Source organism: Vanellus vanellus (assembly GCF_965231255.1).
Source record: "Vanellus vanellus genome assembly, chromosome: 2".
NCBI lineage: Eukaryota > Metazoa > Chordata > Aves > Charadriiformes > Charadriidae > Vanellus > Vanellus vanellus.
Window position 1 is genome coordinate 77,246,926 of NC_138906.1, and position 25,186 is coordinate 77,272,111.

The 25,186-nt window shown below is 43.0% G+C and overlaps 2 protein-coding genes across 2 annotated transcripts; one reads left to right on the forward strand and one right to left on the reverse strand.

Moving 5' to 3' along the window:
- The first annotated feature begins 3,117 nt into the window (after positions 1-3,117).
- LOC309668616 (tubulin beta-1 chain) lies at positions 3,118-5,681 on the forward strand. Its single transcript, XM_082479080.1, has 4 exons — positions 3,118-3,236; positions 3,916-4,024; positions 4,294-4,404; positions 4,620-5,681. The coding sequence occupies exons 1-4, from the start codon at positions 3,180-3,182 to the stop codon at positions 5,678-5,680; spliced, it is 1,338 nt and encodes a 445-aa protein (XP_082335206.1). The 5' UTR covers positions 3,118-3,179; the 3' UTR covers position 5,681.
- Positions 5,682-6,134: 453 nt separating this feature from the next.
- On the reverse strand, positions 6,135-24,488 carry BPHL (biphenyl hydrolase like; the record flags this gene model as incomplete). Its single annotated transcript, XM_082479081.1, has 7 exons — positions 6,135-6,271; positions 8,782-8,905; positions 11,470-11,601; positions 13,915-14,068; positions 18,078-18,244; positions 20,784-20,887; positions 24,391-24,488. The coding sequence occupies 7 exons, from the start codon at positions 24,486-24,488 to the stop codon at positions 6,184-6,186; spliced, it is 867 nt and encodes a 288-aa protein (XP_082335207.1). The 3' UTR covers positions 6,135-6,183.
- Between the last annotated feature and the right edge of the window lie 698 nt (positions 24,489-25,186).

Here is a 25,186-nt window from a genome sequence, read left to right on the forward strand (position 1 = left end):
CTTTCCCTTCTTGAAGCTAGCAATGACACCTCTTTTTTTCTTTTTTTCCAGTCCTTGAGAACCTCTCAGATTGGCTTGACCCTTCAAAGATTTTAAGAGTGTCCTCACAATGATATCTGGCAGCTCCTCCAGCATTCAGGGGTGCATCTCACCAGGACTCACGGACTTTTGCATGTTCAGTTTAGTTAAATGTTCCCCAAACTCATCTTCCTCTAACAAGAGTAAGTCTTTATTCCTCCAGACTTCTCAACAGGTCTCAAAAGCTTGTGACTGCTAAGGGCAAATCTTAATAGTGAAAAACAAGGTGAAGAAGAGACTGAGTGCCTCAGCTTTTTCCATGTTCCTTTGTCACTGAATGTGTCCCCTGCCATATTCACTAGTGGGTCCATATTTTTCCCTAGACTTCCTTTTGCTGCAGATGGACCTGTAGAAGTCCTTCTCATTGTCCATCATATCCTTTGCTTTGACTTTCCTAACCCTGCACACTAGGACAGTGACTCTATGTTGCTCCTGGATCACCTGACCCTACTTCCACCTCCCAAATGATTCCTTTTTACATTTCTGTCTACTCGGGAGTTCCTTGTTCATCCACACAGGCCTCCTGCCAACTTTTCTTGATTTCCTACTTGCTGACATGGACCATTCTTGAGGCTGGAGGAGGTGATCCCTGGAAGTCAACCAGCTCTCCTGGACTCTTCTTCTCTCCAGGACCATCTCCCATAGGATTCTTCCAGACAGATACCTGGAGAGGCTAAAGTCTGCTCTCCTGAAGACCAGGGAACTGTGATCCTGCAATTTGCCTTATTCCCTTCTATCAGGATCCTGAAGTCCACCATCTCATGGTTACTGCAGCCAGGGCTACCCTGAGCCTTCACAACCCTGACCTCTTCTTCCTTGCGTGTAAGTATGAGGTTCAGCAGAGTGTCTCCCTTTTGGACTCCTTGGTCATCTGTGTCAGGAAGTTATCACCAATGCACTCCACGAAACTCCTGGATTGCTTGTACCCTTCTGTGTTGTCCCTACAGCAAATATTGGGGAGGTTGAAGTCCCCCTTGAGGACTAGGGCCTGTGAACGTGAGACTTCTTCCAGTTGTCTGAAGGTCTTATCTACTTCTCTTCCTGATCAGGAAGTGCTTAGCAGACACTTACCACAACATTGCGCACATTGTTTTTGCCCACTAATCTTGGCCCTTTAGATCTCACTCAGCTGGCTCATCATCCACCCCCAGGCAGAGCTCTGTCCGTTTCTGCTGCACTCTGGCACAAACGGCAACTCACCTTCCTCACCTTCCCGACCCGTCCTTCCTAAAGGGCTTGCATCCCTCCATTGCAGCACTCCAGTCGTGTGAGCTATCCCACCATGTCTCTGTGATCCCAGTGGAACCATAGCCATGACACTGCAGGCAGATTTCTCAACTCATCACGTTTATCGCCCATGCTGTGGGCGTTAGTGTAGAGGCACTTCAAAGGGGCACCCAAGCCTGCTGATTCCCTGGGAAAAGTGCGAGAGCTTGCCTTGCTGTGCTGTCCCCATATGGCACTTCCATATTGTGCTTGAGGTGGACCCCCTCCTGCTCCATTGTGCTGAATATGAAGTACGTTGTTTCACATGCTCTTTGCCAACCTGCTCCACCCCTGCTTTGTTGGACTGTGGGTTGTCATCTCCCTTCCCTGGTCCTAGTGTAAAGCTGTCCTTGCTGAGTTGGCCAGCTGCCCGGCAAAGGTACTTTCACTACTGAAAGATTTGCAGCTGTGAATCGATTAACGTTTTATAGTCAAGTTCAATACTTTCTGCCCGATCCATTATAGACTCCGCTGAAATTTACTTCAGATATTCTCCTCGGCGGCAGCTGTGCAGATACAGGTGTGTATCTCAGTTGGTTCAATATATTGTTCCCACTGTTCTTGAACTGTCCCTTCTCCCTCAATCATCTGCCATGTACTTAGCTCGGCTTATTTCTATGAGCGAACAAACAGAGATGCTAGGAAGAGGATAAACCTCTTTTAACGGTTTTAAACTGAAAGAGGGTAGATTTAGATTAGATATTAGGAAGAAATTCTTTACTGTGAGGTTGGTGAGGCACTGGAACAGGTTGCCCAGAGAAGCTGTGGATACCCCATCCCTGGAGGTGCTCAAGACCAGGCTGGATGGGGCTTTGAGCAACCTGATCTAGTGGGAAGTGTCCCTGCCTGTGGCAGGGGGGGTTGGAACTCGACGATCTTTAAGGTCCCTTCCAATTCTAACCATTCTATGATTCAAAATGTTCCAAAACTAGGTGCATGGCAGGTGTCTGGTAAGACGGAACATAACTTCACTTATAGAGAAAAAGATATCCTGTTTCTATGGCTGTTCACCTCCAGACTGCTCCCAGGAAAAGCCATTCTTTTGTAGCAGTGTCAAGTTTCACTCCAGCCCTCTGCATTCCCGAAAGTTAGAGCCCCACATACACAGGTTTGGCAGCACTCTCTGATGAAGAGTGGCTGTGGGCTCTACCATCGCCGCCCAGATTCCCGCTTGCTTCAGGTGCCTGACCTATGGGAAGATGGTTCTTGTGCTTAAAACATACCAAAATGCGATTCAGCAGGCCTGAGCTCGAGACACAGGCTTGAGGGCGCTAATAAAACGTAGCAGTGAGTGCTTTGCTGCTGCAGCGCAGCAGAGGCGAAGACAGTAAGGGGACGAGTTCCAACAGGTGTGTAAAGGGGAGTTAGAGGTGGGTTTTAATTTGGGGATTTTTTTTTTTGGCTTTTTTCCCCACTTTTTCAGCTCAAGACGGGCCACGCCTCGTCAGGTTCCCGCCTATTCTCCCGCCGCCTGAGGGCCAGGTTCCCCCAGCGCCCGCGCCCGCACCCGCACCCGCGCCCGCACCCGCGCCCGCGCCCGCACCCGCGCCCGCGCCCGCACCCGCGCCCGCACCCGCACCCGCTCCCGCTCCCGCGATGGGCCCCGCCCCCGGCCCCGCCCCGCCCCCGGCTGCAGGAGACAATACCGCAGCCCCGCCCCGCCGCCGCGCGCCCGTTGGCTCCGCGTCGTTCCCGCATGACGTCACCGGCGGGGCGGGCGCGCGGCGCCGGATTTAAGGGGCGGTGCGGGGCGCGGCCGCCGCTGCGGTGGCGAGTGCGGGAGGCGAAGGTACAGGCGGCGGAAGAGGACACCGTCCCCAGCGAACACCGGCACCATGCGTGAGATCGTGCACATCCAGGCCGGGCAGTGCGGCAACCAGATCGGCGCCAAGGTACGGGGCGGGTTGCGGGAGGGGGTGCCTTCACGTTGGGAAAGCAATCGCGGGTCCGGCTGCCCTGCGGTCCCCCTCTCCCTCCCCCCTCCTTCGCGCCGCCGCCGTCCGTGTGAGCTGCCACCGGGCTGGGCGCTGGCTGGGATATGCCCGGGCTCCGGTCCGCCGCTGCTCTGCCTTCCTGCGGGCAGCCGCGGCAATGCTCTCCCCCCACCCCCCCGCCGCTGCTTGCCTCGCCCCTCTGCAGCCACAGCTGCCGCTCCTGAGGGAGGGAACGGGAACGAGCCTTGTTTCAGTGCCACGGATCTCACAAACACACACACACACACCCGCCGAGGGTGTTGGAGGTACTGCCATCTTCTTGTAGAGGCTTAGAAGGTCTTAAGCCACTGCTAGACAATGGGAGACCACCGAACTTGAGATACCCCGGGGCTGTCATCCTTTGGGTGCAAGCTATAAAATAATTAATTTGCACCTCGGTGCTCCGGCTGCCTGTTTGCCCTCTGCCCATTCAGCTGCCGTGGCCAGGGAAGCCCCATCTGCACTGACTCACCTTCCTCCCCGGGCAGCTGCTGTGCCATGCCAGGGAGTGGTCGGCATGCACAACCCGTGCTGGTGGGTGTGATTGGCACTGGCCAGCTGTGATTAATCGTTGCCTGTTTCCAAAAATTTCTCCTAGTTCTGGGAGGTCATCAGTGACGAGCACGGCATCGACCCCACGGGCAGCTACCACGGGGACAGTGACCTGCAGCTGGAGAGGATCAATGTCTACTACAATGAAGCTGCTGGTAAGTGTGTCTGTTTCCTCAGGCATCCTTAAATAAATAGGGCAGACAAGGCAGTTCATTGTGGCTGGAAAAATCCCTGAACAAGAGCTGTCATGTGCTTGTGATGCCTCGAAGAGCTTTGTTCTCAGAATGGCTCTGATAGTGCAGTGCGGTAGTCTATTGGGAGAGCGAGCTTCTCCAGTGACATGTGGGAAGGTGGAAGGGAGCACAACAGGGTTGCTGTGATACCGGCTGTGGGGCTGTAACACTGGTGCTGGTTCCTCCCGCAGGCAACAAGTACGTCCCCCGTGCCATCCTGGTGGACCTGGAGCCCGGCACGATGGACTCCGTGCGCTCCGGCCCCTTTGGACAGATCTTCCGGCCCGACAACTTTGTCTTTGGTGAGTGAGTGTGGGATGGAGGAGCCCCAAAGCAGGACCTCCCTGCACAGAAAAGGCTCAGAGGGAGTGTGCCAAGTGACCCGGGGGACCTGAATCCCAACAGCACAGTGGGGGTGGGAGGGAGGGGTGAACCCCACGGGGCAGGAGAAGTGGGATCATCTCTGTTCCTCCCTGGGGCACTAACGCGGCACCTTGCTGCTTGTCCAATGCTCCAGGTCAGAGCGGGGCTGGCAACAACTGGGCCAAGGGGCACTACACGGAAGGCGCTGAGCTGGTGGACTCTGTCCTGGATGTGGTGAGGAAGGAGTCGGAGAGCTGTGACTGCCTCCAGGGCTTCCAGTTGACCCACTCGTTGGGCGGCGGCACGGGCTCTGGGATGGGCACCCTGCTCATCAGCAAGATCCGGGAGGAGTACCCCGACCGCATCATGAACACCTTCAGCGTCATGCCCTCCCCCAAGGTGTCGGACACGGTGGTGGAGCCCTACAATGCCACCCTCTCTGTGCACCAGCTGGTGGAGAACACGGATGAGACCTACTGCATCGACAACGAGGCCCTGTATGACATTTGCTTCCGCACCCTGAAGCTGACCACTCCCACGTACGGGGACCTCAACCACCTGGTGTCGGCCACCATGAGCGGCGTGACCACCTGCCTTCGCTTCCCCGGCCAGCTGAACGCCGACCTGCGCAAGCTGGCGGTCAACATGGTGCCTTTCCCGCGGCTGCACTTCTTCATGCCAGGCTTCGCCCCTCTCACCAGCCGCGGCAGCCAGCAGTACCGAGCCCTGACGGTGCCCGAGCTGACGCAGCAGATGTTCGACTCCAAGAACATGATGGCCGCCTGCGACCCCCGCCACGGTCGCTACCTGACGGTGGCTGCCATCTTCCGAGGCCGCATGTCCATGAAGGAGGTGGACGAACAGATGCTCAACGTGCAGAACAAGAACAGCAGCTACTTTGTGGAGTGGATCCCCAACAATGTGAAGACGGCCGTCTGCGACATCCCCCCGCGTGGCCTCAAGATGTCCGCCACCTTCATTGGCAACAGCACGGCTATTCAGGAGCTCTTCAAGAGGATCTCGGAGCAGTTCACGGCCATGTTCCGGCGCAAGGCTTTCTTGCACTGGTACACCGGTGAGGGCATGGATGAAATGGAGTTCACGGAGGCCGAGAGCAACATGAATGACCTGGTCTCCGAATACCAGCAATACCAGGATGCCACTGCTGACGAGCAGGGGGAATTTGAAGAGGAAGGAGAGGAGGATGAGGCTTAAGTCCCCTGGTATCAAAGGAACTTCTGTAAAGCAGGCATGTGTACTGAATGACTTCTCATAGTGGTGGTGAAGCATGTTCTCTAGAAGCTGTATACCCAATTATCCTCTCAACACTTGTAACTTTGACACATTTCTCAATGTAACAGTTCTGAATCCCCGTTATTACAATGTTTTTTGTCCTTTAATGTTAAGAGCACATAAAGGCATGTATTCTAGATCATGTTTTCTGTCTTTCTTAACACCTGTATTGGACACAGAACAGCTATTCAGCCCATATGTCAAGAAATAAGTTTAAAGACTTGTCAGAAATCTGGCAGCACAGTGGTGTGCTCTGATCCACTAAGGCTTACATATTCTCAAAATGTATGCTTCTCATGCAAATACCTTTCATGTTTTTTCTTACAGGACTCAAACCTACCTGTAACTTGAATGAAAATGGAAAGCCAACTAAAATTCCTAAACAAGGCAAGGACAAACACCTCTAATTTGTTTTACAGTTTAAGTCAGTGTAGGAAATCCTCAACTTGTCTGTTGAAATCCTCTGCAAAACGCAGGTGTAGATTATGCTTTCCTTCTGGCATCAGAAGCAACCTTAAGAGGAGGGAAAAAAATCAAATGCTGAATATGCATTGTATTCTGTGAGCATAGGTAATTAAAATACTTTTTGCCTTTTTCTTGCTCTTGGTTACCCAAGTACTGGGTACCCAAGAACTGAAGTAACTCTTGTTTTAAGTACTGTCCCCATGTATGTGGTTCAGAATGTGAACCACAGCAACAGTTGAAGCAACAAGCATACTACTCCTCCCACTTTGGGGAAGATGAACTAAGCCTAAAACAAATTTTTGTGTCCTAGACCCAGTTTCTAGGAACCTTTCTGGTGGTACGCAAAGAAGATAACCTTCCAGAATTACTGTGAGTGGGATCCATCTTTAAAAGGTATGTCAAGTACTTGAGTTCTTTTGCCTCTTTCGGAGAACAGTGGTTGTGCCAGGCAGTGAAAACACTGAAGAGATCACTACAAATATATAGATTTCTTGTCACCACCCAAACTTAGTTAGCATTTGAATTCTAATCTTTCTGCAAAAAAAAAAAAAAAAAAAAAAAAAAAAAGACAAAACCCAAACCTAACACCATCCATTCATCCATTAAAGTGAAAAAGGCAGTCAGGACTTCTTAAGCTATAACAAAAGCCTAGGATTAGTATCTATGAAGGAGGTTACATTTTTAGACTGTAATACTGATATGAATGCTACTTGCTGTTGCTTTCTATCTGGGGAAAAAACTTTATACCTCAGGTATGTGCTTTCTTTTCTTTATACGGGGGTGGGAAATTCTTTATTTTATTCTACCACTTACTAAGCAGTTTCAACAGAGGCAAAAACATCTTGACTGATACTTTGCTATGTTGCTTTCATGTCATCTAAGCCCCACTACAGCATGGGAGACCTCGCTGCTTTTAGTGGTGACAAGTACTGTTTTTTCTCGGGGGGGGGGGGGGGGGGGAAGTGCGTGAACATACTCAGCTCTTCTAGCACTTCTGTCTGAATTTCATTAAGTATGCTTCATCAAAGACCAAGCAAACCCATAGCGCTGTGGATGGTATTCACCACTGCTGTTAAGCCACTGTAACGCTACCTAACTCTAGCCATACCATGCAAATACAGATTGATGGTGCGCTCTTTTACCATGAGAGAAACAAGCAATGTATCTGCACTATAATCAGCAAAAGCTTTTTCAACTTTACTGCTTGATAAAAATCAAGGCAAGAAAAGTTGATGGTAGGAGCATGCATTACTGAAAATATGCTTAATTTAAGGTTTTCTTCTGCCTCACAATGGAACATGTCATCTCCAGCGCAACAAGGGAAGAAGGGGACCATGCACCTGAGTATTAATTACTGAGAACACCATTAGTCTCATTTCTTTTCTGATAAATGTGCATAGGGGGGAGAAATTCAGCATGAAGACATGCAAAGAACCCCCTTACTTTACATTTTATTGGATCACAACTTCTAACACTGTTTTCTCCTCTGCTTATCTTTCAAAGAGAATCTATCTGATCATTGTCTAGTTTTTGTGATGACTTGCCTTAGTCAGCATCTGGAACATTTTAGAGCTCAGTGAAACCTAACAGGATGATAGGTGTTCTGAGCAGGGCATGTGGGAGTAACTAACTAGCAGACATGGAATGAAACACCCACGTGTGATTGTTAGGAAGGTCTCTTGTTCTCATCTTCCTGTGGCATAATGCATTTCTATGAACATCGGGGCTGACTTTAAGATAAATATATCACTCAACTTTTCACTGAGATGACACCAATGAAACAGTTCCCTACACTCTGCATTCATAAAAATGGGGTTTGTTCTCCTAATTCTCTTCTCCAAGTGCTAATCATCACAGTTTGTTATTAAGTAGTAATAGAACTGTTTAATTTGTGTGCAAATCTATGAAGAAAATTCATCTGGTGAAATCCCAGTTTTTTATAGGAAGCTGGAGGCTTCAAATGAAGCAGATGGTGCCCTGAGATTTTCTTGTTTATAAAGCAGTATCTCTGAGCATAGCTGTACACTTTTTCTTATTTTGCTTTTCTTAAAAACACTGAAGACTGGACAGTTGGAAAAACAAAACCTTTGAGGTGGTTGTTCACGTCAAGGCAGAACAAACATCGGTATCCTGTGCTCCTCTCCAATTACTGGGAATCTCTCTCCATTCATAGCATCTAAATTCACTGCTCTACCAAATGGGGCAGAAAGAGGTCTTGCAACAAAAGGATTGCAATGGCCACAACAGAGAAACAGAAGAAATTTGCTTGTTTTGATAAACATTAGGGAGTGGCTCTGTGTGTGAAGTGGAAAGAGGAAAAGGACCTTACTTGGTTTCTCTCAGAGAACGTTAGGAAGGAGCTTATTGAGATACTATATTTATATCACAAGAAAGGTTCACCTACACCGTTTGCATTGTAACTTGCAAGTGAAGTTTAGAATAGTTCTGTCTGTGGCAGAGATAACTTGTCCAAATAACTTTTGTTTTGTTTCTTACTTTGTGGCTTTGAACTTCATTTCTTCAACAATGATCTATAAATACTCCATTGTATAACTTACCGGGAGCCTTTGATGTGCTTATGAATGTATTCTGCATGAGCCCTTGGAACCAAAGGGTCTTTCTCGCCATGAATTATAAATGTGGGACATTTAATATCTGGCAGCAACTGTTGGCAGATATTACCTAGGGAGAAAATAAATGAAGGTCACACTTTGTTTTAAAATAGTATTAATGACTGAAACTGTTTCTGTAAAGGACCGTGAATTCCACTGGGTTCTAGCTATTGCCTCTCCTTTTGGATAGCTTGCAATTAATCTGCAGGAATATGTAATCAGAACTAAAATTAACATTTCTTTCTCCAAAATATTACTTCACTGAAATTTGCTTCATTAATGGATACTAGCAGAAATGGATAGAGCAAATGAAGTACTTCTGTCCCACATTTCCCCCAGGCTCTCTTTGACTGTTCAAAGCAAACCCATGCAGCTCTTTCCTGGCTTTCTTCTTTTCAGCCTGAGCCTTATGTCCTTGGTGTTTAGGCTACGTTCTGTTACATCCGTTGTCAGTTAAAAGATTTGCTACTTTTATCAACAAGTTAACTTAGGTTGTACTCACGCCTGTTCCGCCTTGTGGCCCTTTTGCTGTGTACAATAACTAAAACTATACAAAGGTTATTCTCCCTGCCCATTTATCTTACAGAACTTCAAGAATAATTTCATCCACACTAGTCTTTAATCTCACTAGAAGTAATTTTAATGCTTTTCCTTAAAGACTTTTCTATTTTTTCCCCCTTTCTTTTCCCCTTGCCCCTTAGTAACCCAGTTTCCATACTCTGCCTAATTTGCCATGCTCTCACAAGAGAATCTGTGGGCAAAACATACTTGATGAGTTTTATGTTCCATTTATCTTTGAGCTTTGCCCTATTTGTAGTTGTCTCCTCGCAGCTCCTAACAGCTGTACAGTTAATGATCATATATGCATGCTTTCCTTAGCTCTAAAGTCATATGCTGTTTCACTAAGTTTTCCCAATTCTTTGGTTATTTATATAGACTTAGTTTGCAGTTCTACCACCTAAATATTTTCATTTAGAACGTTTTACCCATAGTCCTCAGACACCTGCACAAATGACTGTTTTTCAGAACAAGTATATTTAGGTTATTTACCTAAGGGTGTAGTTGGCAGTCAAACTATTATTTCCAGTCCTAAAACTGTTTTGTACTATAACCATTGGATTATATTTACTCCAAAAGCACAGAACAGCAAGAAGAATCTTGAATTTTCCAGCTTTATGCAACTTATTCAGTTTCATTAAGTGTTGGGACCTTCTAAAAGTTAAATTCTTACAGCATTTCACACTAAAAGCTGTCTCATTTAGGGCAAATAGTTTATTTCTTAAAAAGAGCTTGAGTTGAGTTTTTGACCAACAAAGGCTTTGCTGTCCTCACTTTATCTCTGATGGGCTTTATCAACCCCTTTTCTAGTATTTGCCATATCTGCACGTTTTGTGCAGTGGGTCTTAACGTTAATTTCGAGGAGGCCTGCTTGTAGTCTAAATCACCCTCTCCAAGCTATGCCTGAAAAAAACCCTGCAGTCTGATGGTTGCTTATCTTTTTTTTAGGAAGAGTTAGGCTTCTCCCAGTATCTGACCCAGCATCTAGGTAATTCAGCTCCTTGTTATGTGTCTCCAGGTGGCTTCTTTTTCACAGTCACTTCATCTCATAGTGTTTGAGGCATGTGCAGGCAGTAAAAGGGTGTCACAGCCAGAGTTTCGCCAGCCTGGGCTTTGGACTTAAGAATAAACTATTGTTAAGGAGGTGCATACTAGAATGAGTAAAATAAAATCAGATCATAATTTGTTACGTCACTCTACTGGGAGAAATTCTAGTACCACGTTGCTGATCCTGTGCAAAACTTTATGTAAAAAATATGAAATGAAGGAATGTTCCTTGTAGTACCTGTTGCCTGTTAATGTATGTCACCTCCTGTCTTTCATTATGAGTGCTACAGGAAAATGCATGTAAGACAATTACAAACTCCTTGTTTTATGTACTATGTGTTTCTGCTTTAGGCAAATTAAAAGCAATTTTCCTCTGAATTAAAACAGAACCATGGGTATCCTTGGCTGCAAAAGACTGTAGAGTAACTGCAGAAATCTTCAGAGATAAACATTTAATAATTATATTGTCTAGTTCAACTCTTCTTTTTGGATTTTTAAACACCTAAGCTCTGTCAAGTGTTTTTAAAATATGTTTTGTTTATTCTGAGTTCTCAAAATCTGAATTTCCTTCTTTTTTAACTCAATCACTATATGCCACTAGTTTTGCAATAGTGCTTCAACTCCTGTTTCCAGAACTGGAATGAACACACCTCACTTGGGATATCTTAACAATGTCACCAAGAGGTAATCCTTTGACACTGAGAGAGGAGAGGAGAAAAAAGCTTGGGCAGAATCCCTCCTGTTCAGTCTGCACAAAAGCAATGATTTAATAATGTAGTTTTGTGGCAGAACAAGAGGAGAGACTCATCAGCTTATGCTTCCCATAAATGTGTTTTCCTCCTGTACCTTGGTGGTTCTGTGAACCATCTACAAAATAATTGCTTTATTCACGAGTGTGAGTCAGACCCAGTTTTTAATACCATATGCAGAGTCCTTCCTTTACTGGCTGCTGGGAGTACTGTTAGATTTTTTTTATCCAGAACTGTCTGCTAGTATAATCGCTTCAGTGTAACATTGTAAAAGCCTTACCATCTGATTTTTCAGCAAAGCGAGATATTCCATCTACCCAAGCCTCACAGGTTTTTGCAAAGTATTTATGTCCATACATCTCTTCTAGTGGTTTCTTGACCTTTTCACTCCACTTTGAAACATCTCGGATGCCTACGTAAAATCACATTGAAATATGTTAAGTCCTTTCCGGCAACAAGATACAACCCAGGACTGCCAACACCCAATATGAGTAAGTTTTCAAACCAGACTGCAGATGTGTATTTCGAACTTGAAACCACACTGAATGGTTTTAAACCTTTCATAGTATGGAAAGGTGGTTTTACAATCTCTGCTAGGGTCTTTCTGAGTTGCAGAAGACTGTCTTGTTATTGTGGTCACAAGGAACAGCATTAAATAATAATAATCAAGGACCCAGTCCTAAAACTTCTGATGTTTCTTTTTGGAGGGTTTGCACAAGAGGAGCTCAAGGAGGTACTCTGCGTATAAAAAGGGGACTGTTCTATAACAGTGTGCCAGAGCTGGCAATTCTTTTTTATATCCTTCAGCCCTTTGCTTTGGCTCATGGATGGAAGTTCTTCCATGGCTCCTACCAGTATTCGGAGGAAGGAAGCTCTTACTAAGGCATTCCAGCAGGCTGACATCATGGTACATTTGCCATAGTCTTACAGAAAAACAAGCAACTCTACTTAGTAGAGCCCTGTGACTCATGGCAGGCTGGCTAAAGCTGTACAAATAATCTGACATTCTAGTTATTTATTTATCTATCAGATTTACCTATTTTTTCCCCCTAACATTTTCAGTACTGCTTACAAACCAGATATTCACAAGAGTAACTCACAAAACTTTACTTCAGCTATACATCTTTGTACCAATAAAGCCCAAAACAACATTGGCATAGCAGAGAACCTGAAAGCACTGAGTCATCAAACAGCAATATATGCCACTAGCAAAGCTTTTAATTGGTTTCAAATGGGAATTAATGGAAGAAGCTGTTAATTAACAAACAGAATCTGTCCAGCTAAATGAGCTAGGTAGCAGTAACTGAAAGTGCTTTATAACAGCATCCAACTGGAAATGAGCTTGCTCATCCCAGGCTAGCTGTTACTGAACAGCTGTTTCCCTTATCGAATCTACTGGTTTATCCTTGTGGCTGGCCTTAATTTAAAAATGGGGTGAGACGGGGGCAAGCTAACGTTGAAAAGACACAGATACTAAATAAACACCTTTCTCTCCTACGAAGCCCTTCACTCCAGCTGAGATGCACTGATGGGCCAGTTGTAGAAGGCTTGTGCTGCTGCTCTCTGAGCTCCATCACCCAGACAGAGATGTTGAAAGCACCAGTCCACAAAGAGGTCAGCATTGTTGTGTGTGCTCTGTGTAAAGTAAGACTTTTTTTTTTTACTTTTTTTTTTTTTTTACATTTTAGCCTGTTGGCTGATACTAACTGACATGCACTTCATTACATAATAAAAATTTCATACATATAAAAGCACGTAAAGAAATAAAGCAGCGCATTTACACAGGTAAAAAGCATTCTGCTTACTGAACTAAAAAATATACTACTACTACTACTACCAATGAAAGTGCTTTAGTACAAGTGAGGTAAGTACACAAGTGCAACACATGCACTTGTAATTTAGCTGAAGGGAGACAGTCAGATTTCACAGCTGGTATAAATCAAAATCCAATCACTTCAATGAAGCAGTACTGGGTTATATTTGCTGAGAGCCTCTTCTAATTTCTAATTTCAAAAGAAAATAAGGTCTCTATGAGTTCACTGGCAGTTTTTGCTATTTTCCTTTAAGGTGACAAATGGCTAGATTCTATTTCATGTGAGTGGAAAAAGGATCACAAATCCCACATTTCTTTACTTTGCAAAGGTTTTGTAGCCACAATAATTAACTTTAAAGGAACACAAATAAGAAAGGCATCCTGGGACACTTACTTGAATGATTAATTTGCTCCCTTAATGCAAATGGTAAGTTATGAGCTTGTTTTCTTACTGTCTATGTATTATATAGGCCCCAGAGGCAAAATTTGTTACCTGCTAGCCAGTGATTTTTCTGTGGATCTTGTCTAAATTTGCACAAGATGCAAGAAAGGAAATAAAGCCTGGGATCAGTAGTATTATTTGCAATTTATTTTTAGGAACTTGTTACAGCAACAAAAATTTTGCTTTCTGAAAACTACTGACAACCTATTATAACTTATGCTTTTCAGCAGCCATTTGTAAGGGCTTTTTAAAAATTACATTATATTACCCTTGGAGTAATTGTTAGGGAGCTTCTCACCATGACTTTAATCTATCCTTATACTTAGCAACATGGTGAATTTTGTGTCCTGTTCCTTTAGGTTTGTTATGTTGTCAACTCTGTCTCCATTTAGCTGTTGTGTAACTAAGATCTTTAGGTCAAGAAGAAATGAGAATAATTCTTTTAGATATGATATTCAGTTTGTACATACCATTATAAATTCTCACATCCTCTTGAGTAACGCTGGCATTTGCTCCCCAGACAACCAGCTTGTGGATAAGAGTTGGATACTTTGCAGCTGCAATGAGGGCTGTAATTCCACCATCACTCCACCCCAGCAAAGAGAACTTCTTAAATTTCAGTGCCTTGATTTATACAAGAAAGTTATATGCAAATCATCAGTTGGTTTTACAAGCAAATATCAAATATGTCTTGAAAACTAACAGTACAGATATAGACACAACACTACATAGTTGAACTATAGTTAGCTTTCATAATTAGAAAATATAATTTTCCTGCTATATGTAAAAATACTTTAAAAAAAGTTCAAATATTTAGAAAATTAGAAATTATACCTGCTTTTTGAATTTTCTCCAACTATTTAAAGAAATGGGCAGTAGCCATATTAGATTCTTGCTGCATTTAAAAAGGTCCTCTTGAAAATAAAAAGTATTTATAATGGAGAGTAAAGACCTTTTTAGAGAACTTGATGGTATCAAGAATCTGTGGATTCTCTTGGAACCAAGTCGGCAAAGACTATCACAGTATGGGATGGTAAGCAATCCAACACCAAGATGAACTTAGGAAAAAGAAAAGTTTAAGGCTTGAGAAATGGAACCCAGTGATCTAATTTACTGATGCTAGCTCATCTGAAAAAAAAAATATCTGCTCTGTAACAACCAAAAAAGTATTTGCTACAGGATTGTATCAAATTTTAGTGCCTAATTCACACTTTCTGAAGCTTTTAAGTATACATTTTAAATGTTATTTCATGGTGAATTGCAATTCAAAAATGTTAATAATGAAATTCCTCCTTCTTGAAAAAGAAGGATCAGGCAAAAAAATATGACAACCAAGACTTTAATTCATTCTGACTCGTACAATGCTTTCCACTAGAATCTGAAACTCTTCTCTCCTCATAGACCACAATTTGTGGTAAGGGGTACTGGCAGGGACAGGAGAGAGGATTTTGTGTGTGATGTTCAGTGGGCAAAGGGCGGGGAAGGTAAAGGCACTCAGAAGCAAATGCATCTGAAGGTTGTATAGGGACGATATTCAATGGTTAAGCAGTATTTGCAGCCTTGCATACAGAAACCTCAGTTTGTGAACTCTTTCAAAAACAAACATAAAGGTTTCAAAGTGCCTTTTTTGTTTGTCTTTGCAGAAATTACAGCCTTTTAGATGTGATTGAGAAAGATGATGTACTTTTGGAGGAAAAAGAGCAAGTTAGTTTAATGGCTTGTTTTGGTGCTTGGTGTTCTGTCGTTGGAAGTGCAGGCTTGCTTTTTCTGTCCAAAGAAAGCAAAAACGCAAGCAGTGAGAGAAACAACTACAGAAAGAGAAAAAGCAGTTTCTAGTCTGGAAGCTCACTCCTGCTTGTAAACTTAATGCTTATGTGAGGTATAACTTCATCAGTCAACTCAATACCTAGCAAACTTCTATCGCTAGCAGGCTTTTCTGGTTTTGGCTTCTTCCTTGGTATTAGGTTCACTGTAGCGTTGCTCAGTATTAGATTTCACCCAGCTAAGCCTGGAAAGAAAATAAGGTAGGGGAAAGAAAGAGACACGTAAGGTAAGAGCTGACAGCAAGAAAAGAGACCTGCGAATTTTAGCAGCTGATCACAAGTTGGCTCTGGCCTGCTGAAAAAGTATTTATCTGTGACCAACATTCAGTATCGTGCTGCTGAAAGGTTATTGGTGTCTTGGCAAGTTTCAGTAGTTGGCAGCAGTGCTTGTAAAGTTTAAGTTTTTGCTGTTGCTGCTGCTGTTCTCCTATCTCCAATAGCAAATTACGGATCTCAAAGTCGGCTGATGGGTGGAATAGCTGATTAAAATTTTTGTTCTTCATGCCAGGTTATTTGCCAATGCTTCAGCTGAGATCTATTTGCCTCCGGTACTTCTCTTGTTTACTAGACATTATCTTGATGCATTCTTCAGGTTGTCTCAGGGTGCCTTTGCAGCAGGGGGAATTTAATTTATTCTTCGCAGCTTTCCAAAAAACAATGCGATGTAACAGATGTGTTGGATATGACATGAATGTGTGCTTACTTTAATCTTGAACGACTTACAGTACAGGCCTCTACCTAACATTGGCAATAACCTGAGAGCTGGCTGCACCTCCTCAATTCTGTGTGTGACTTCGCGTTAGCTTTACTCTGTAGTGAACAAAACCTCTTTTGAAATCACCTCCTCTATCCAGGCATTGAAATGCAATCAAATGATCACGTATGCTGTGACAGAAGTAATTTACAACAGTGAGTTGCAATACAACAGTACTCTGTACTGTGTGCTTTCATTTGATCACAGGGAGTATATCACAAATAAGGGTTGTGGTTGATCTTCAAAAACTTGGAGAAGCCCAAGCCCATCCTTTCACTAGGAGAGTAGCCCTGAAGAGTAAGAACCTCTTAAATATCAACACTAATTATTTCCATGATTGTTTTAATGCTATTGGCCTTTGATATGGTTAGACATTGGGATGGAGTGCAGCAAAGTGGACTTATTTGCATTATACTCCTTTTATTTCAAGCAAACCCCTTCACAGAACACATACGGTGATATAGAGCAGTGTCATCTGCATCAAGGTGCTAAATACTCAGCAGAATTGCAGCTTTTGTTATTTCATAGAAACCTTGCAGCACTCGCAGCTCCAACAGAGACACCAGAATCTGAAGGAGCCTAGAATAAAGGCTCACCTACACGGATGGGTTTTTTTTGGCAGTATAGGCCGGATGGTGTATGTAAACCATACATCATTATAAAGACTTCTGCAGGAGTTGTGGCTTTGTTTTATTCTGGAAATCCTAGTTGCGATGATTCCTTGGGATTTGTGTTATCTTTAAGTTATGCTAAAATAGAAGCAAGTTAACCATGCTTGGAAGATTTTAATAGTTTGTTCTTATATGCTTATGTCAATAAACATCTTCAAAAAAACAGGATGCTATGTCTCATTTGTTTTGGCAGCTTTAGCGAGTGGTAGGCTGCTGTCCTGTTTGACTGGAAGCTACATGGTTACGTTCTCTTTGGGGACAGCTCTGTTTTCTACTTTGCACGTATTTGTATTTGAACAGAGACAGGAAAGAGGTTACAACCATTTAGACTGAAAGTTTGTCACCTATCCATGGCAGTATCTTTATTTTCTTTGTTATCGTAGCAGAAGAAATTGGTGATTTACGGTGCAGAGAGATTGCTTTTATGGTTAGAGGGCAAAACTGTGCATTAATCCTCATTCTGCTGTCAGACTTATTTTGTTTCGCTACTCAGAAAGCTCCAGGAAGACTGCATTTCCAGTTTCAGATGGGTTTCTGCAAGGTTACTGCTTATTACAGAAATACAGTTGGATTAACTTGACTGTCTGAATCTTGTCTCATATTTTTGGAATTTTAATGCTCTGCCAACTTTCTTAACATGGCCAAAGAGACTGTACAGCTTAATATAATAAAGCTGAACTATTAGTTGACACTAAACCAGAAAATAGCATTAGCACTTATAGGATGGAATAAGAGAGGAACACAGAAACACAGATTTGTAAAAAAAAATTCTGCAAGATGGAGAAGTAATAACAGCTTTTGGCCATATTCTTTATAATCACAATAGATGTATTAGCTATTAAGATCTGGTATGATCACAGGAACCCTTCGATTTCCCACAAAAATTATTTCAGTAATATGCTGTAAAATGCAAAGTGTCAAGCTAATTTTTAGAATCAAATGTTTCTTGAAATGGGTTGCTCAAGGCAAAATGCCAAGATTCTATTAGCTAGAAAATTTTCTAAGAACATTTCACTACTGTCATCCCTTCAGGTAAACCACTTAGCCATAGACTTTGGTTTTGATATACACTTTACCTAAACTTACATGGTTCTTGGCTGCAAAACTATTAGGGCAGGGTCTTGGAATAAAAAAATATTGCTTTATAATTAATTCCCACTGCTGAACCTCTATGTATATTGCAGAAGAGATGGAAGAAGAAAATATTTTCCAGAGTAGTGTGCATCTGCCCAGTTTTAAGCCTTCATTTGTATGCTCCTTTGCATAATTTGCTGTGTGCTGCAAACAGCCTGCTTAACAGTACTCTTCCTCCTTCTTAAAATTTCAGGAAAACAGCTTTTAAATATATATATATGTAAAATAATAAAATCTTAGAATAGATTTACCTGCATAAGATCCACAGCATCTTTCGCATCCCTCTCAAAGAAATCTGGAGGAAAGTCTCGAGATGGAGGAATGGACTGTCCATATCCCCGAGGATCCCAAGCAACAATTGTGAAAAGTTTCTTATTCATAGACTTGAGCTGTGGTCCAAAATCGGTTTCACCACTCCCTGAAACATCATAATTTTTCAATTATAGTAACTGCCATAATACATACACAGTATACATACTCTAAATGGAAACCTGGGGAAACTTGTATTTTAATTCTAAAAAAGAGATTATCCATCAATTGAAGTACACTTTATCTCTAATAGTAACTAACCATTGCAACTCTCAGACAAGAAGTACCACAATAAAAATATTTAGAACTATCTGCAATACAATCAGAACAAAGCATTTCTGGTAGGTATGTAAGCTTATCAAAAGATGCTTTAATACAGAATCTTAACCTGAGTTACCTGGGTAGGGATTTAGCTTTAACAGATTTAAAGCACTAGGATAGTCATTGTTGTTTATCTGGACAGCACAGATGAAACTGAAAGAGGAGGAATATACTGACTCTAGCTACAAATTTATAACTGAAAAACACTGTGTGAGACAGTTGTTCTTATTTGATAAAACACTTCTGTGAGAATATTGGCGCTTAAAGCTCAGCTTTAAATACTTTATTGCCTGAGGAGACACTGGTGACACAAAAGCATAAAACCATAACCTTTGATTTTTCTATGTATGTTACCAAAACAAGCCAAATACAGCCATTTTTCTGATGCAGAACAGTTTCTTTTATTGATGTCTCAGACCTTCAAAGGATTAAAAAAAATAAATACTCCAGTTTATTGCACTAAGCTGTTTATGAACACTATTGTGAAGGTAAGACTAGAATTTATTTCTTATTTACATTACAGTCATGTGGTAACAGTATCACAAGCTACTAAATTAAAACCTGTTCAGATATCATAAATTCAAATGATGTAAATCAAATGATGTATATCAAATTGGCTATCCATCATTATATTAAAAAGGCCGTTTAAGGGCATTTGAGGTTTTTTCTTCTGTTTACTTGGAGAAATATGTCCTCAGGTAACTCCTCCTATACCATCAACTGATCTAAATGATAAAAGAGGCTGTATATAGCATGCCACATTGAGCTGACTACAGCCTGGCATGATCTCTTCTCTCTTGCAACAACAATTAATGGCTAGAGTCAGAAGAAAAATATCAGGTTGTTTGAAAAATACCAATGTAACCTGATTAATATTAGGCTTATAATAATAATTAGCCTTATATAGGCTTTGTATTAATCTCTGCACTATCATGCATATGCTTGTTATATTTTTTGTAACATAAAAAAGAAATCCATAAGGCTGAAAGCATATCTGAATGCTATGTTTTCTCAGTACTTTTCTAGTTAGAAAGAGAAACATTACTTTTATTTTAATGTAGTTTACAAATAGTCTCAAAACTAATTCTATTGAGCTAAAAAGCACTTATCTGGATGCCATGACACACTTATTAGGCTGTTAATACTGTAAGCAGAATACAATAATATTGAAAAATCAGTATCAGTACAAAGGTAAGAAGTATGTAACAGTCAGAATGTAAAGCTCACCCCCACGTCACCCAAAACCATTAAACAATACACTTAATAATGGTAAAGATACTAAGCCTAACTATTACTGTTTGTAATAATGCTAACTGAACAACAGCAATGTACACATAATAATAATATTACTCACAACTGAAGAAATACATTATTTCTATTTAAAGATTTAGCATTGGCAACAGGATTACTAGTTTAAAAAGCTGTTTAAAATGAATAGGTTAAAATAGATGACAACCAAGGCACTCCTAGCATTAACTTTTTTCCACCATCCCCTTGAGATTTCTTTGAAAGAACCACTTCCTGCCCTTCAGTTCTTGACATTCTATCATCTTGATCCAGCAATTCAGTTAAGCATAAGCCCAACTCTGAGCACAGTAACAGCCCTACTGACAGCCTGCTGTGAACTGATAGTAAGCCTGATTGGTTCTTTAGAACTGCAAGAACTCAGAAAAAAAAAAAAAAAAGCCTGTGTTAATTTCAAAAGGTTGATATCAAAAGCAGTGGTCTCGATGGACAGATACCACTTAGCTAGCAGAACCTGTTGTCCATATCAAAAAGCTGTTGAGAATCTTAATGATGTTGCCCTGAATAACCAAAACATGAAAATACATTTTTAAGCAAAAAGCAAGTCTCAGCTGTGAGTTTTTCACTATGATAATAAACTGCAAGTGTTGCATTATGTCTATTAATTCATTTGGAATGCACCTAGTTTCTAAAAAGAAATGCATAATTCAGTCTGTGCAACAAATATAGCTGACCTGATTTTTCCCCCCCTCCTGTTACTTTGCAACTTGTGTATCTATTTGCTGCCTGTGCTGGACACCCCCTTTGCACAGTTAAATCCAAAAGTGTGAGTGACTATTACACAAGTCAAGACATTGTATAAAAGGGGCCTGGTAAGAGAAATGAAATGAAATCTTTAAAAACTGTTAACTAACTGCACTAACTCTGCCTTTTCCTATCTGTTGTATATGTGGCATTTTTTTTAATGCCAGTGCTCCATATCAGGTGTTGAACATAATACAAATTAGTTTTGTGCAGTCTAGCTTGAGACCAGATGGCGAAAGAGGTGGTTGCTCTACAAAGATAAGACAAAATCTCCAGACCTAGCATTCCGGGAAGCAGAAGAACTGCGTGGCTTCCTTCTCCTGTCTGCTGATAATGCAGGTGGACTCCATTCACTTGGATTTTGGCAGATGTTATTGAAGTACTAGAGATGGGGAAAGAGAAAAAGGGAAACGTTCAGACAGTCAATTCTTGTTACTACATGCTCATTCAAAGAATACAAAATAATTACATTTTCTAGATATTAATGGCAAGACAGTGAGATTTAAATGGGTCACTTGCCTTTCACGGGTGCACAGAAGACTAAACAAAAACGTGTCAGGAGCAGAGAAGTTCAGTTGTGACCACTACATAATATCTGTACTTGGGTTAACTTGGTAGTTAAATGACTTAAGTTACAGGGGAGGAAAAAGAAAAAAAGTCTTGACTATGCAACAAGGGGAATATAAAAGCAGCTTCACATAGCTACAGAAATGTGTTGAGATATTAGAGAAGAGAAACCTCATTCTGTCACCGCGTAACTTTTGAAACAGCTGGTGTTCACCTTGCAATTATTAAACTGAGCCTCTCCATCTGCCAAAGAAACTACAATCTATTGTTATGGTTCCTCATGAACCAGAGGGTCTACAACAAAAAACACCTTGCACTGAGATGAGGGTGAAGAAGAATCATGTGATAACAGTGTATCTGTCAGGAGATAATGCTTAATAGGAAAATACCACATGACCAAACCCCCCACCCACTAAAGAAGTTCCACAGAAACTGACCATGTAGACCACTTCTCAGCCCTGGTCTCTAACCCCCTACGTTAACCTTCAGTACAAAGCAAGACGTGTAAATGCAAACAGGTAATCTGAGATACCATGCCTAGATACAAACATCTAGCGAGAAGAAAAAGTGACATAGATTGGAGGTATCTTCTTAATAGTATAAACCATAGCATCTGCTCTCCCAAGCAAGTTTGTGCCCTAATGGTTGCAAGACATCTTTTCAACAATCTAACTAATTTTATTTAAAGGTAGGAATACAATATGAATTTTGCCATTTGGTTACCCAATGGTTAACTCTTATTCCCTGCACTTCTCAATTTACCTAGATATTCTTGCCCCATGAATTCAATCAATGTGAATTTCACGCACATATTTACAGAAATGTGGTTTTCCAGTCTGATGTGTAACAATAATCTCTACTCCATACGTACTGTGTACCTTACTAAAAATTCAATTTTAACATGTAAAATCTGAACTAATTACAGCACATAAGCATAGTTCCACTTGTAGAGTTTAAAATGATGGATTAAAAGTAAAAAATCCCACAAACTGAAACCCTTCTCATAAGGCAAATGAAAATGAACAACAGCCTGTGAACTCAGGTTTCCAGTATGTAAGTGGCAGCTGAACCACAGAACCTGTTCAACACAAAGCCATTTGGATTTTACATAAAATCTTGGTCTATGTAACACAGCCAAAAATGCCACGTGCCTAAATATAAGCTGTGGTTTTGCAGAATAGGATCAGCTCTTTCTATCTGTGCAGATCCAATTTTAAAACTGGAGTACAAATGCAGATCTGTGGCGAGAACACAGCTCAAAGAAACTCATTGTGCTGCCATAACTTCAGTTGAATTTTGCTGAATTGTTATGCAAAAATGATTCAAGTGATTAGTTTGACTGTAATGTTAAACCTCCTTTAAGACCATATATCACACCTGATGTGGCTATATACTTCATAACTTGGAATTCTGAATGTAGCATTCAGACAGCCTTCTTATTCCTTTTTGAATATCTGAGTTTTGCTTTTTTCTATTTATAAAAGAAAACGTTTTGTTATTTTTTTCTTGATACACCTTCTTTTGGTTTGTCATACATTTCAACAGGTTATTTTATCCTAGTTCTCACCACAGCAAATAAGCAACCTGCACTTAATAATTTCTACATAAATATGTGATTTTTGCTTCTGATTAGTAATTGCCAAAAACATTGCCAGTTCTGAACAAAACTGAAATAATCACCATTCTGCTACCTTTTTTCAAAAAAAGGTTACCAGCATGTAGTTTAGACAAGGGACATAAATTCTGCTTTCCTGATCCAGATGCTAGATTTTTTTAATAGTTCTACATTTTTTAGGATTAATTATTAACATTGGGGATTGAGAAATTTAGAGTTTGTGAAGTTTTTCTATTCTTGGATCATGCCTCAGTGTAAAGTCCAATGAAATTCAGGAGTTTCACGTAGTATTTTAAATTCTTTCTGGACTATGAACAAATGAGTTGTATTTCTATGTGCTGTATGACACTGTACTGGAACTGGCTACACCTAAAACAGATTTGGTCTTCCCCACACCAAGCTTCTGTGAGTCTGAAGTCACTTCAGTATGGATATCAGCACGAAAGCTTAACTTTTGTAAAGTTTTCTTTAAGACTGCCTTTTCCACTGGATGGCATAATCAGTAGCCATGTGAAAACAAAACAAACAAAAAAACCCCACTATGTTGTAACTGAATTAGTAGTGTTAAGGTTTATAGCTCTTTCAGGAGCAACGAGGGTGACAGAGCACTGGAACAGGCTGCCCAGAGAGGTTGTGTAGTCTCCTTCTCTGGAGATACTCAAAATCCTCCTGGATGCATTCCTGTCCAACCTGCTGTAGGTGAACCTGCTTTGGCAGCGGGGTTGGACTAGATGATCTCTGAAGGTCCCTTCCAACCCTGACCATTCTGTGATTCTGTGACTGAGTACATATCACCTATGTTTACCAGGACAACACAGATGCAGAATAGGCAGGTCTTGTACTGTGCCCCGTTGGAGGCCACACTTCACCTCATACTCTTAATCTGGGAACTACTTTTCTGTGCCAGTTGTGCTACAATACAACCTAGTCTTTATCTGGGGGGGGGGGGGGGGGGGGAAATTACAGTATTATGTCAGTTTTCCTTAATAGGATTTGCAGAATAAGGAGTATTATATATATTACATGAGGGGTAATGGCTTTAAACTGGAAGAGGGTAGATTTAGATTAGATATTAGGAAGAAATTCTTTACTGTGAGGGTGGTGAGGCACTGGAACAGGTTGCCCGGAGAAGCTGTGGATGCCCCATCCCTGGAGGTGTTCAAGGCCAGGCTGGATGGGGCTTTGAGTAACCTGGTCTGGTGGGAGGTGTCCCTGCCTGCGGCAGGGGGCTTGGAACTCGATGATCTTTAAGGTCCCTTCCGACTCTTAACCATTCTACGATTTTCTTCGTGACCTCGGGGACCTCCAGGGACCACCTGATGGGCAGGTGGCCGAGGAGCGTAAAATGGACTCGCAGAGGGGAGGGTGACAGGCACTGAGGGGACGGGGCTGCCCAGCCCTTCGCTCGCACTGGCAAAACAGCGAAGGGAAGAGCTCTTCCCTCTCCTGCCTCACCGCAGACACAGGCACCCCAAGGTGTTACCAGCGTCTCCATCTTGTCACCCCCCCCAAACCCCTCAACCCAGCGCGCAGTCACTCTGCTAAAATACCTTGTTCATTCCCCAACACCCCTCCTCCCCCCCCCCCCCCCGTTCCCCGCTGACACCCACCCCGGGGCCGGTCAAATGTCACCCTCCGCAAGCCCCGGGGGGGAGGGGTGAGGGACGAGGGAGTAGGAGGAAGGAGGCGGCTGTGGTTTTTACCCGTAGGAGGCGGCCGGTCCCCGCGGGGTGAGCGGCACGGCCCGGGCGGGCGGCTGCAGCAGCGCCCGGAGGACGCGGCCTGCGCTCCGCCCGGCCATTTTGCCCGCTCTGCCAGGGAGGAGAGAAGAGAGGCGGGGAGGCGGGGCGGCCGGCCCGCCTCCCCTCCTCTTTCCTCTCCTTCCCGGCAGAGCGGGTTGCCGCCTTGCCCTGTCAGCTGAGGGGGGTTCCCTCGGATCGAGCCATCTTCCTCCGGGCGCTGGAGCCCCTTCCCCGGGAGGCGGGAAGAGCCCAAGGGCGTCTCTGGGGACTGCAGCTCCCCCCAGAAGGCGATGCCTTCAGCACGTCGACCCCAGGCCCTGCCTGTGGGGAGAGCACTCGTCCCTTGGGCCAGGGCTTTGTCCTGGCAGGTGCCCACAGGACTCAGGGCCGGCCACCTGTGGAGCGGCCTGGCTGCCCTCGTTCCCCCGCCAGCCCTCAGACTGGCTTTCCTCAGGGCCTCCTCAGCAGGTTGGTCGCGAAGCACCCAGGAGCCCAACAGCTTTCCCCGCTGCCTGCTCATCACCTGCGGAGGAGGAATGACCAGCCTGGGTCATGGCCTGCCCAAGGGGCAGTGGTGGAGAGGGCTGCGAAGGCAGCGAGGGAGACAGCAGAAAGCTGTGAAGAGGTGGTACCAGGCTTGAAACAGACCCGGGGAACATGGTCTCCTGCCTTACACCTTATATGTATGAGAGGGATCTCCTCAAGGCAGCTCAGGGACTGCCCCAAGAGCGGATACCCGTCAGCCTTCCCCACTCCA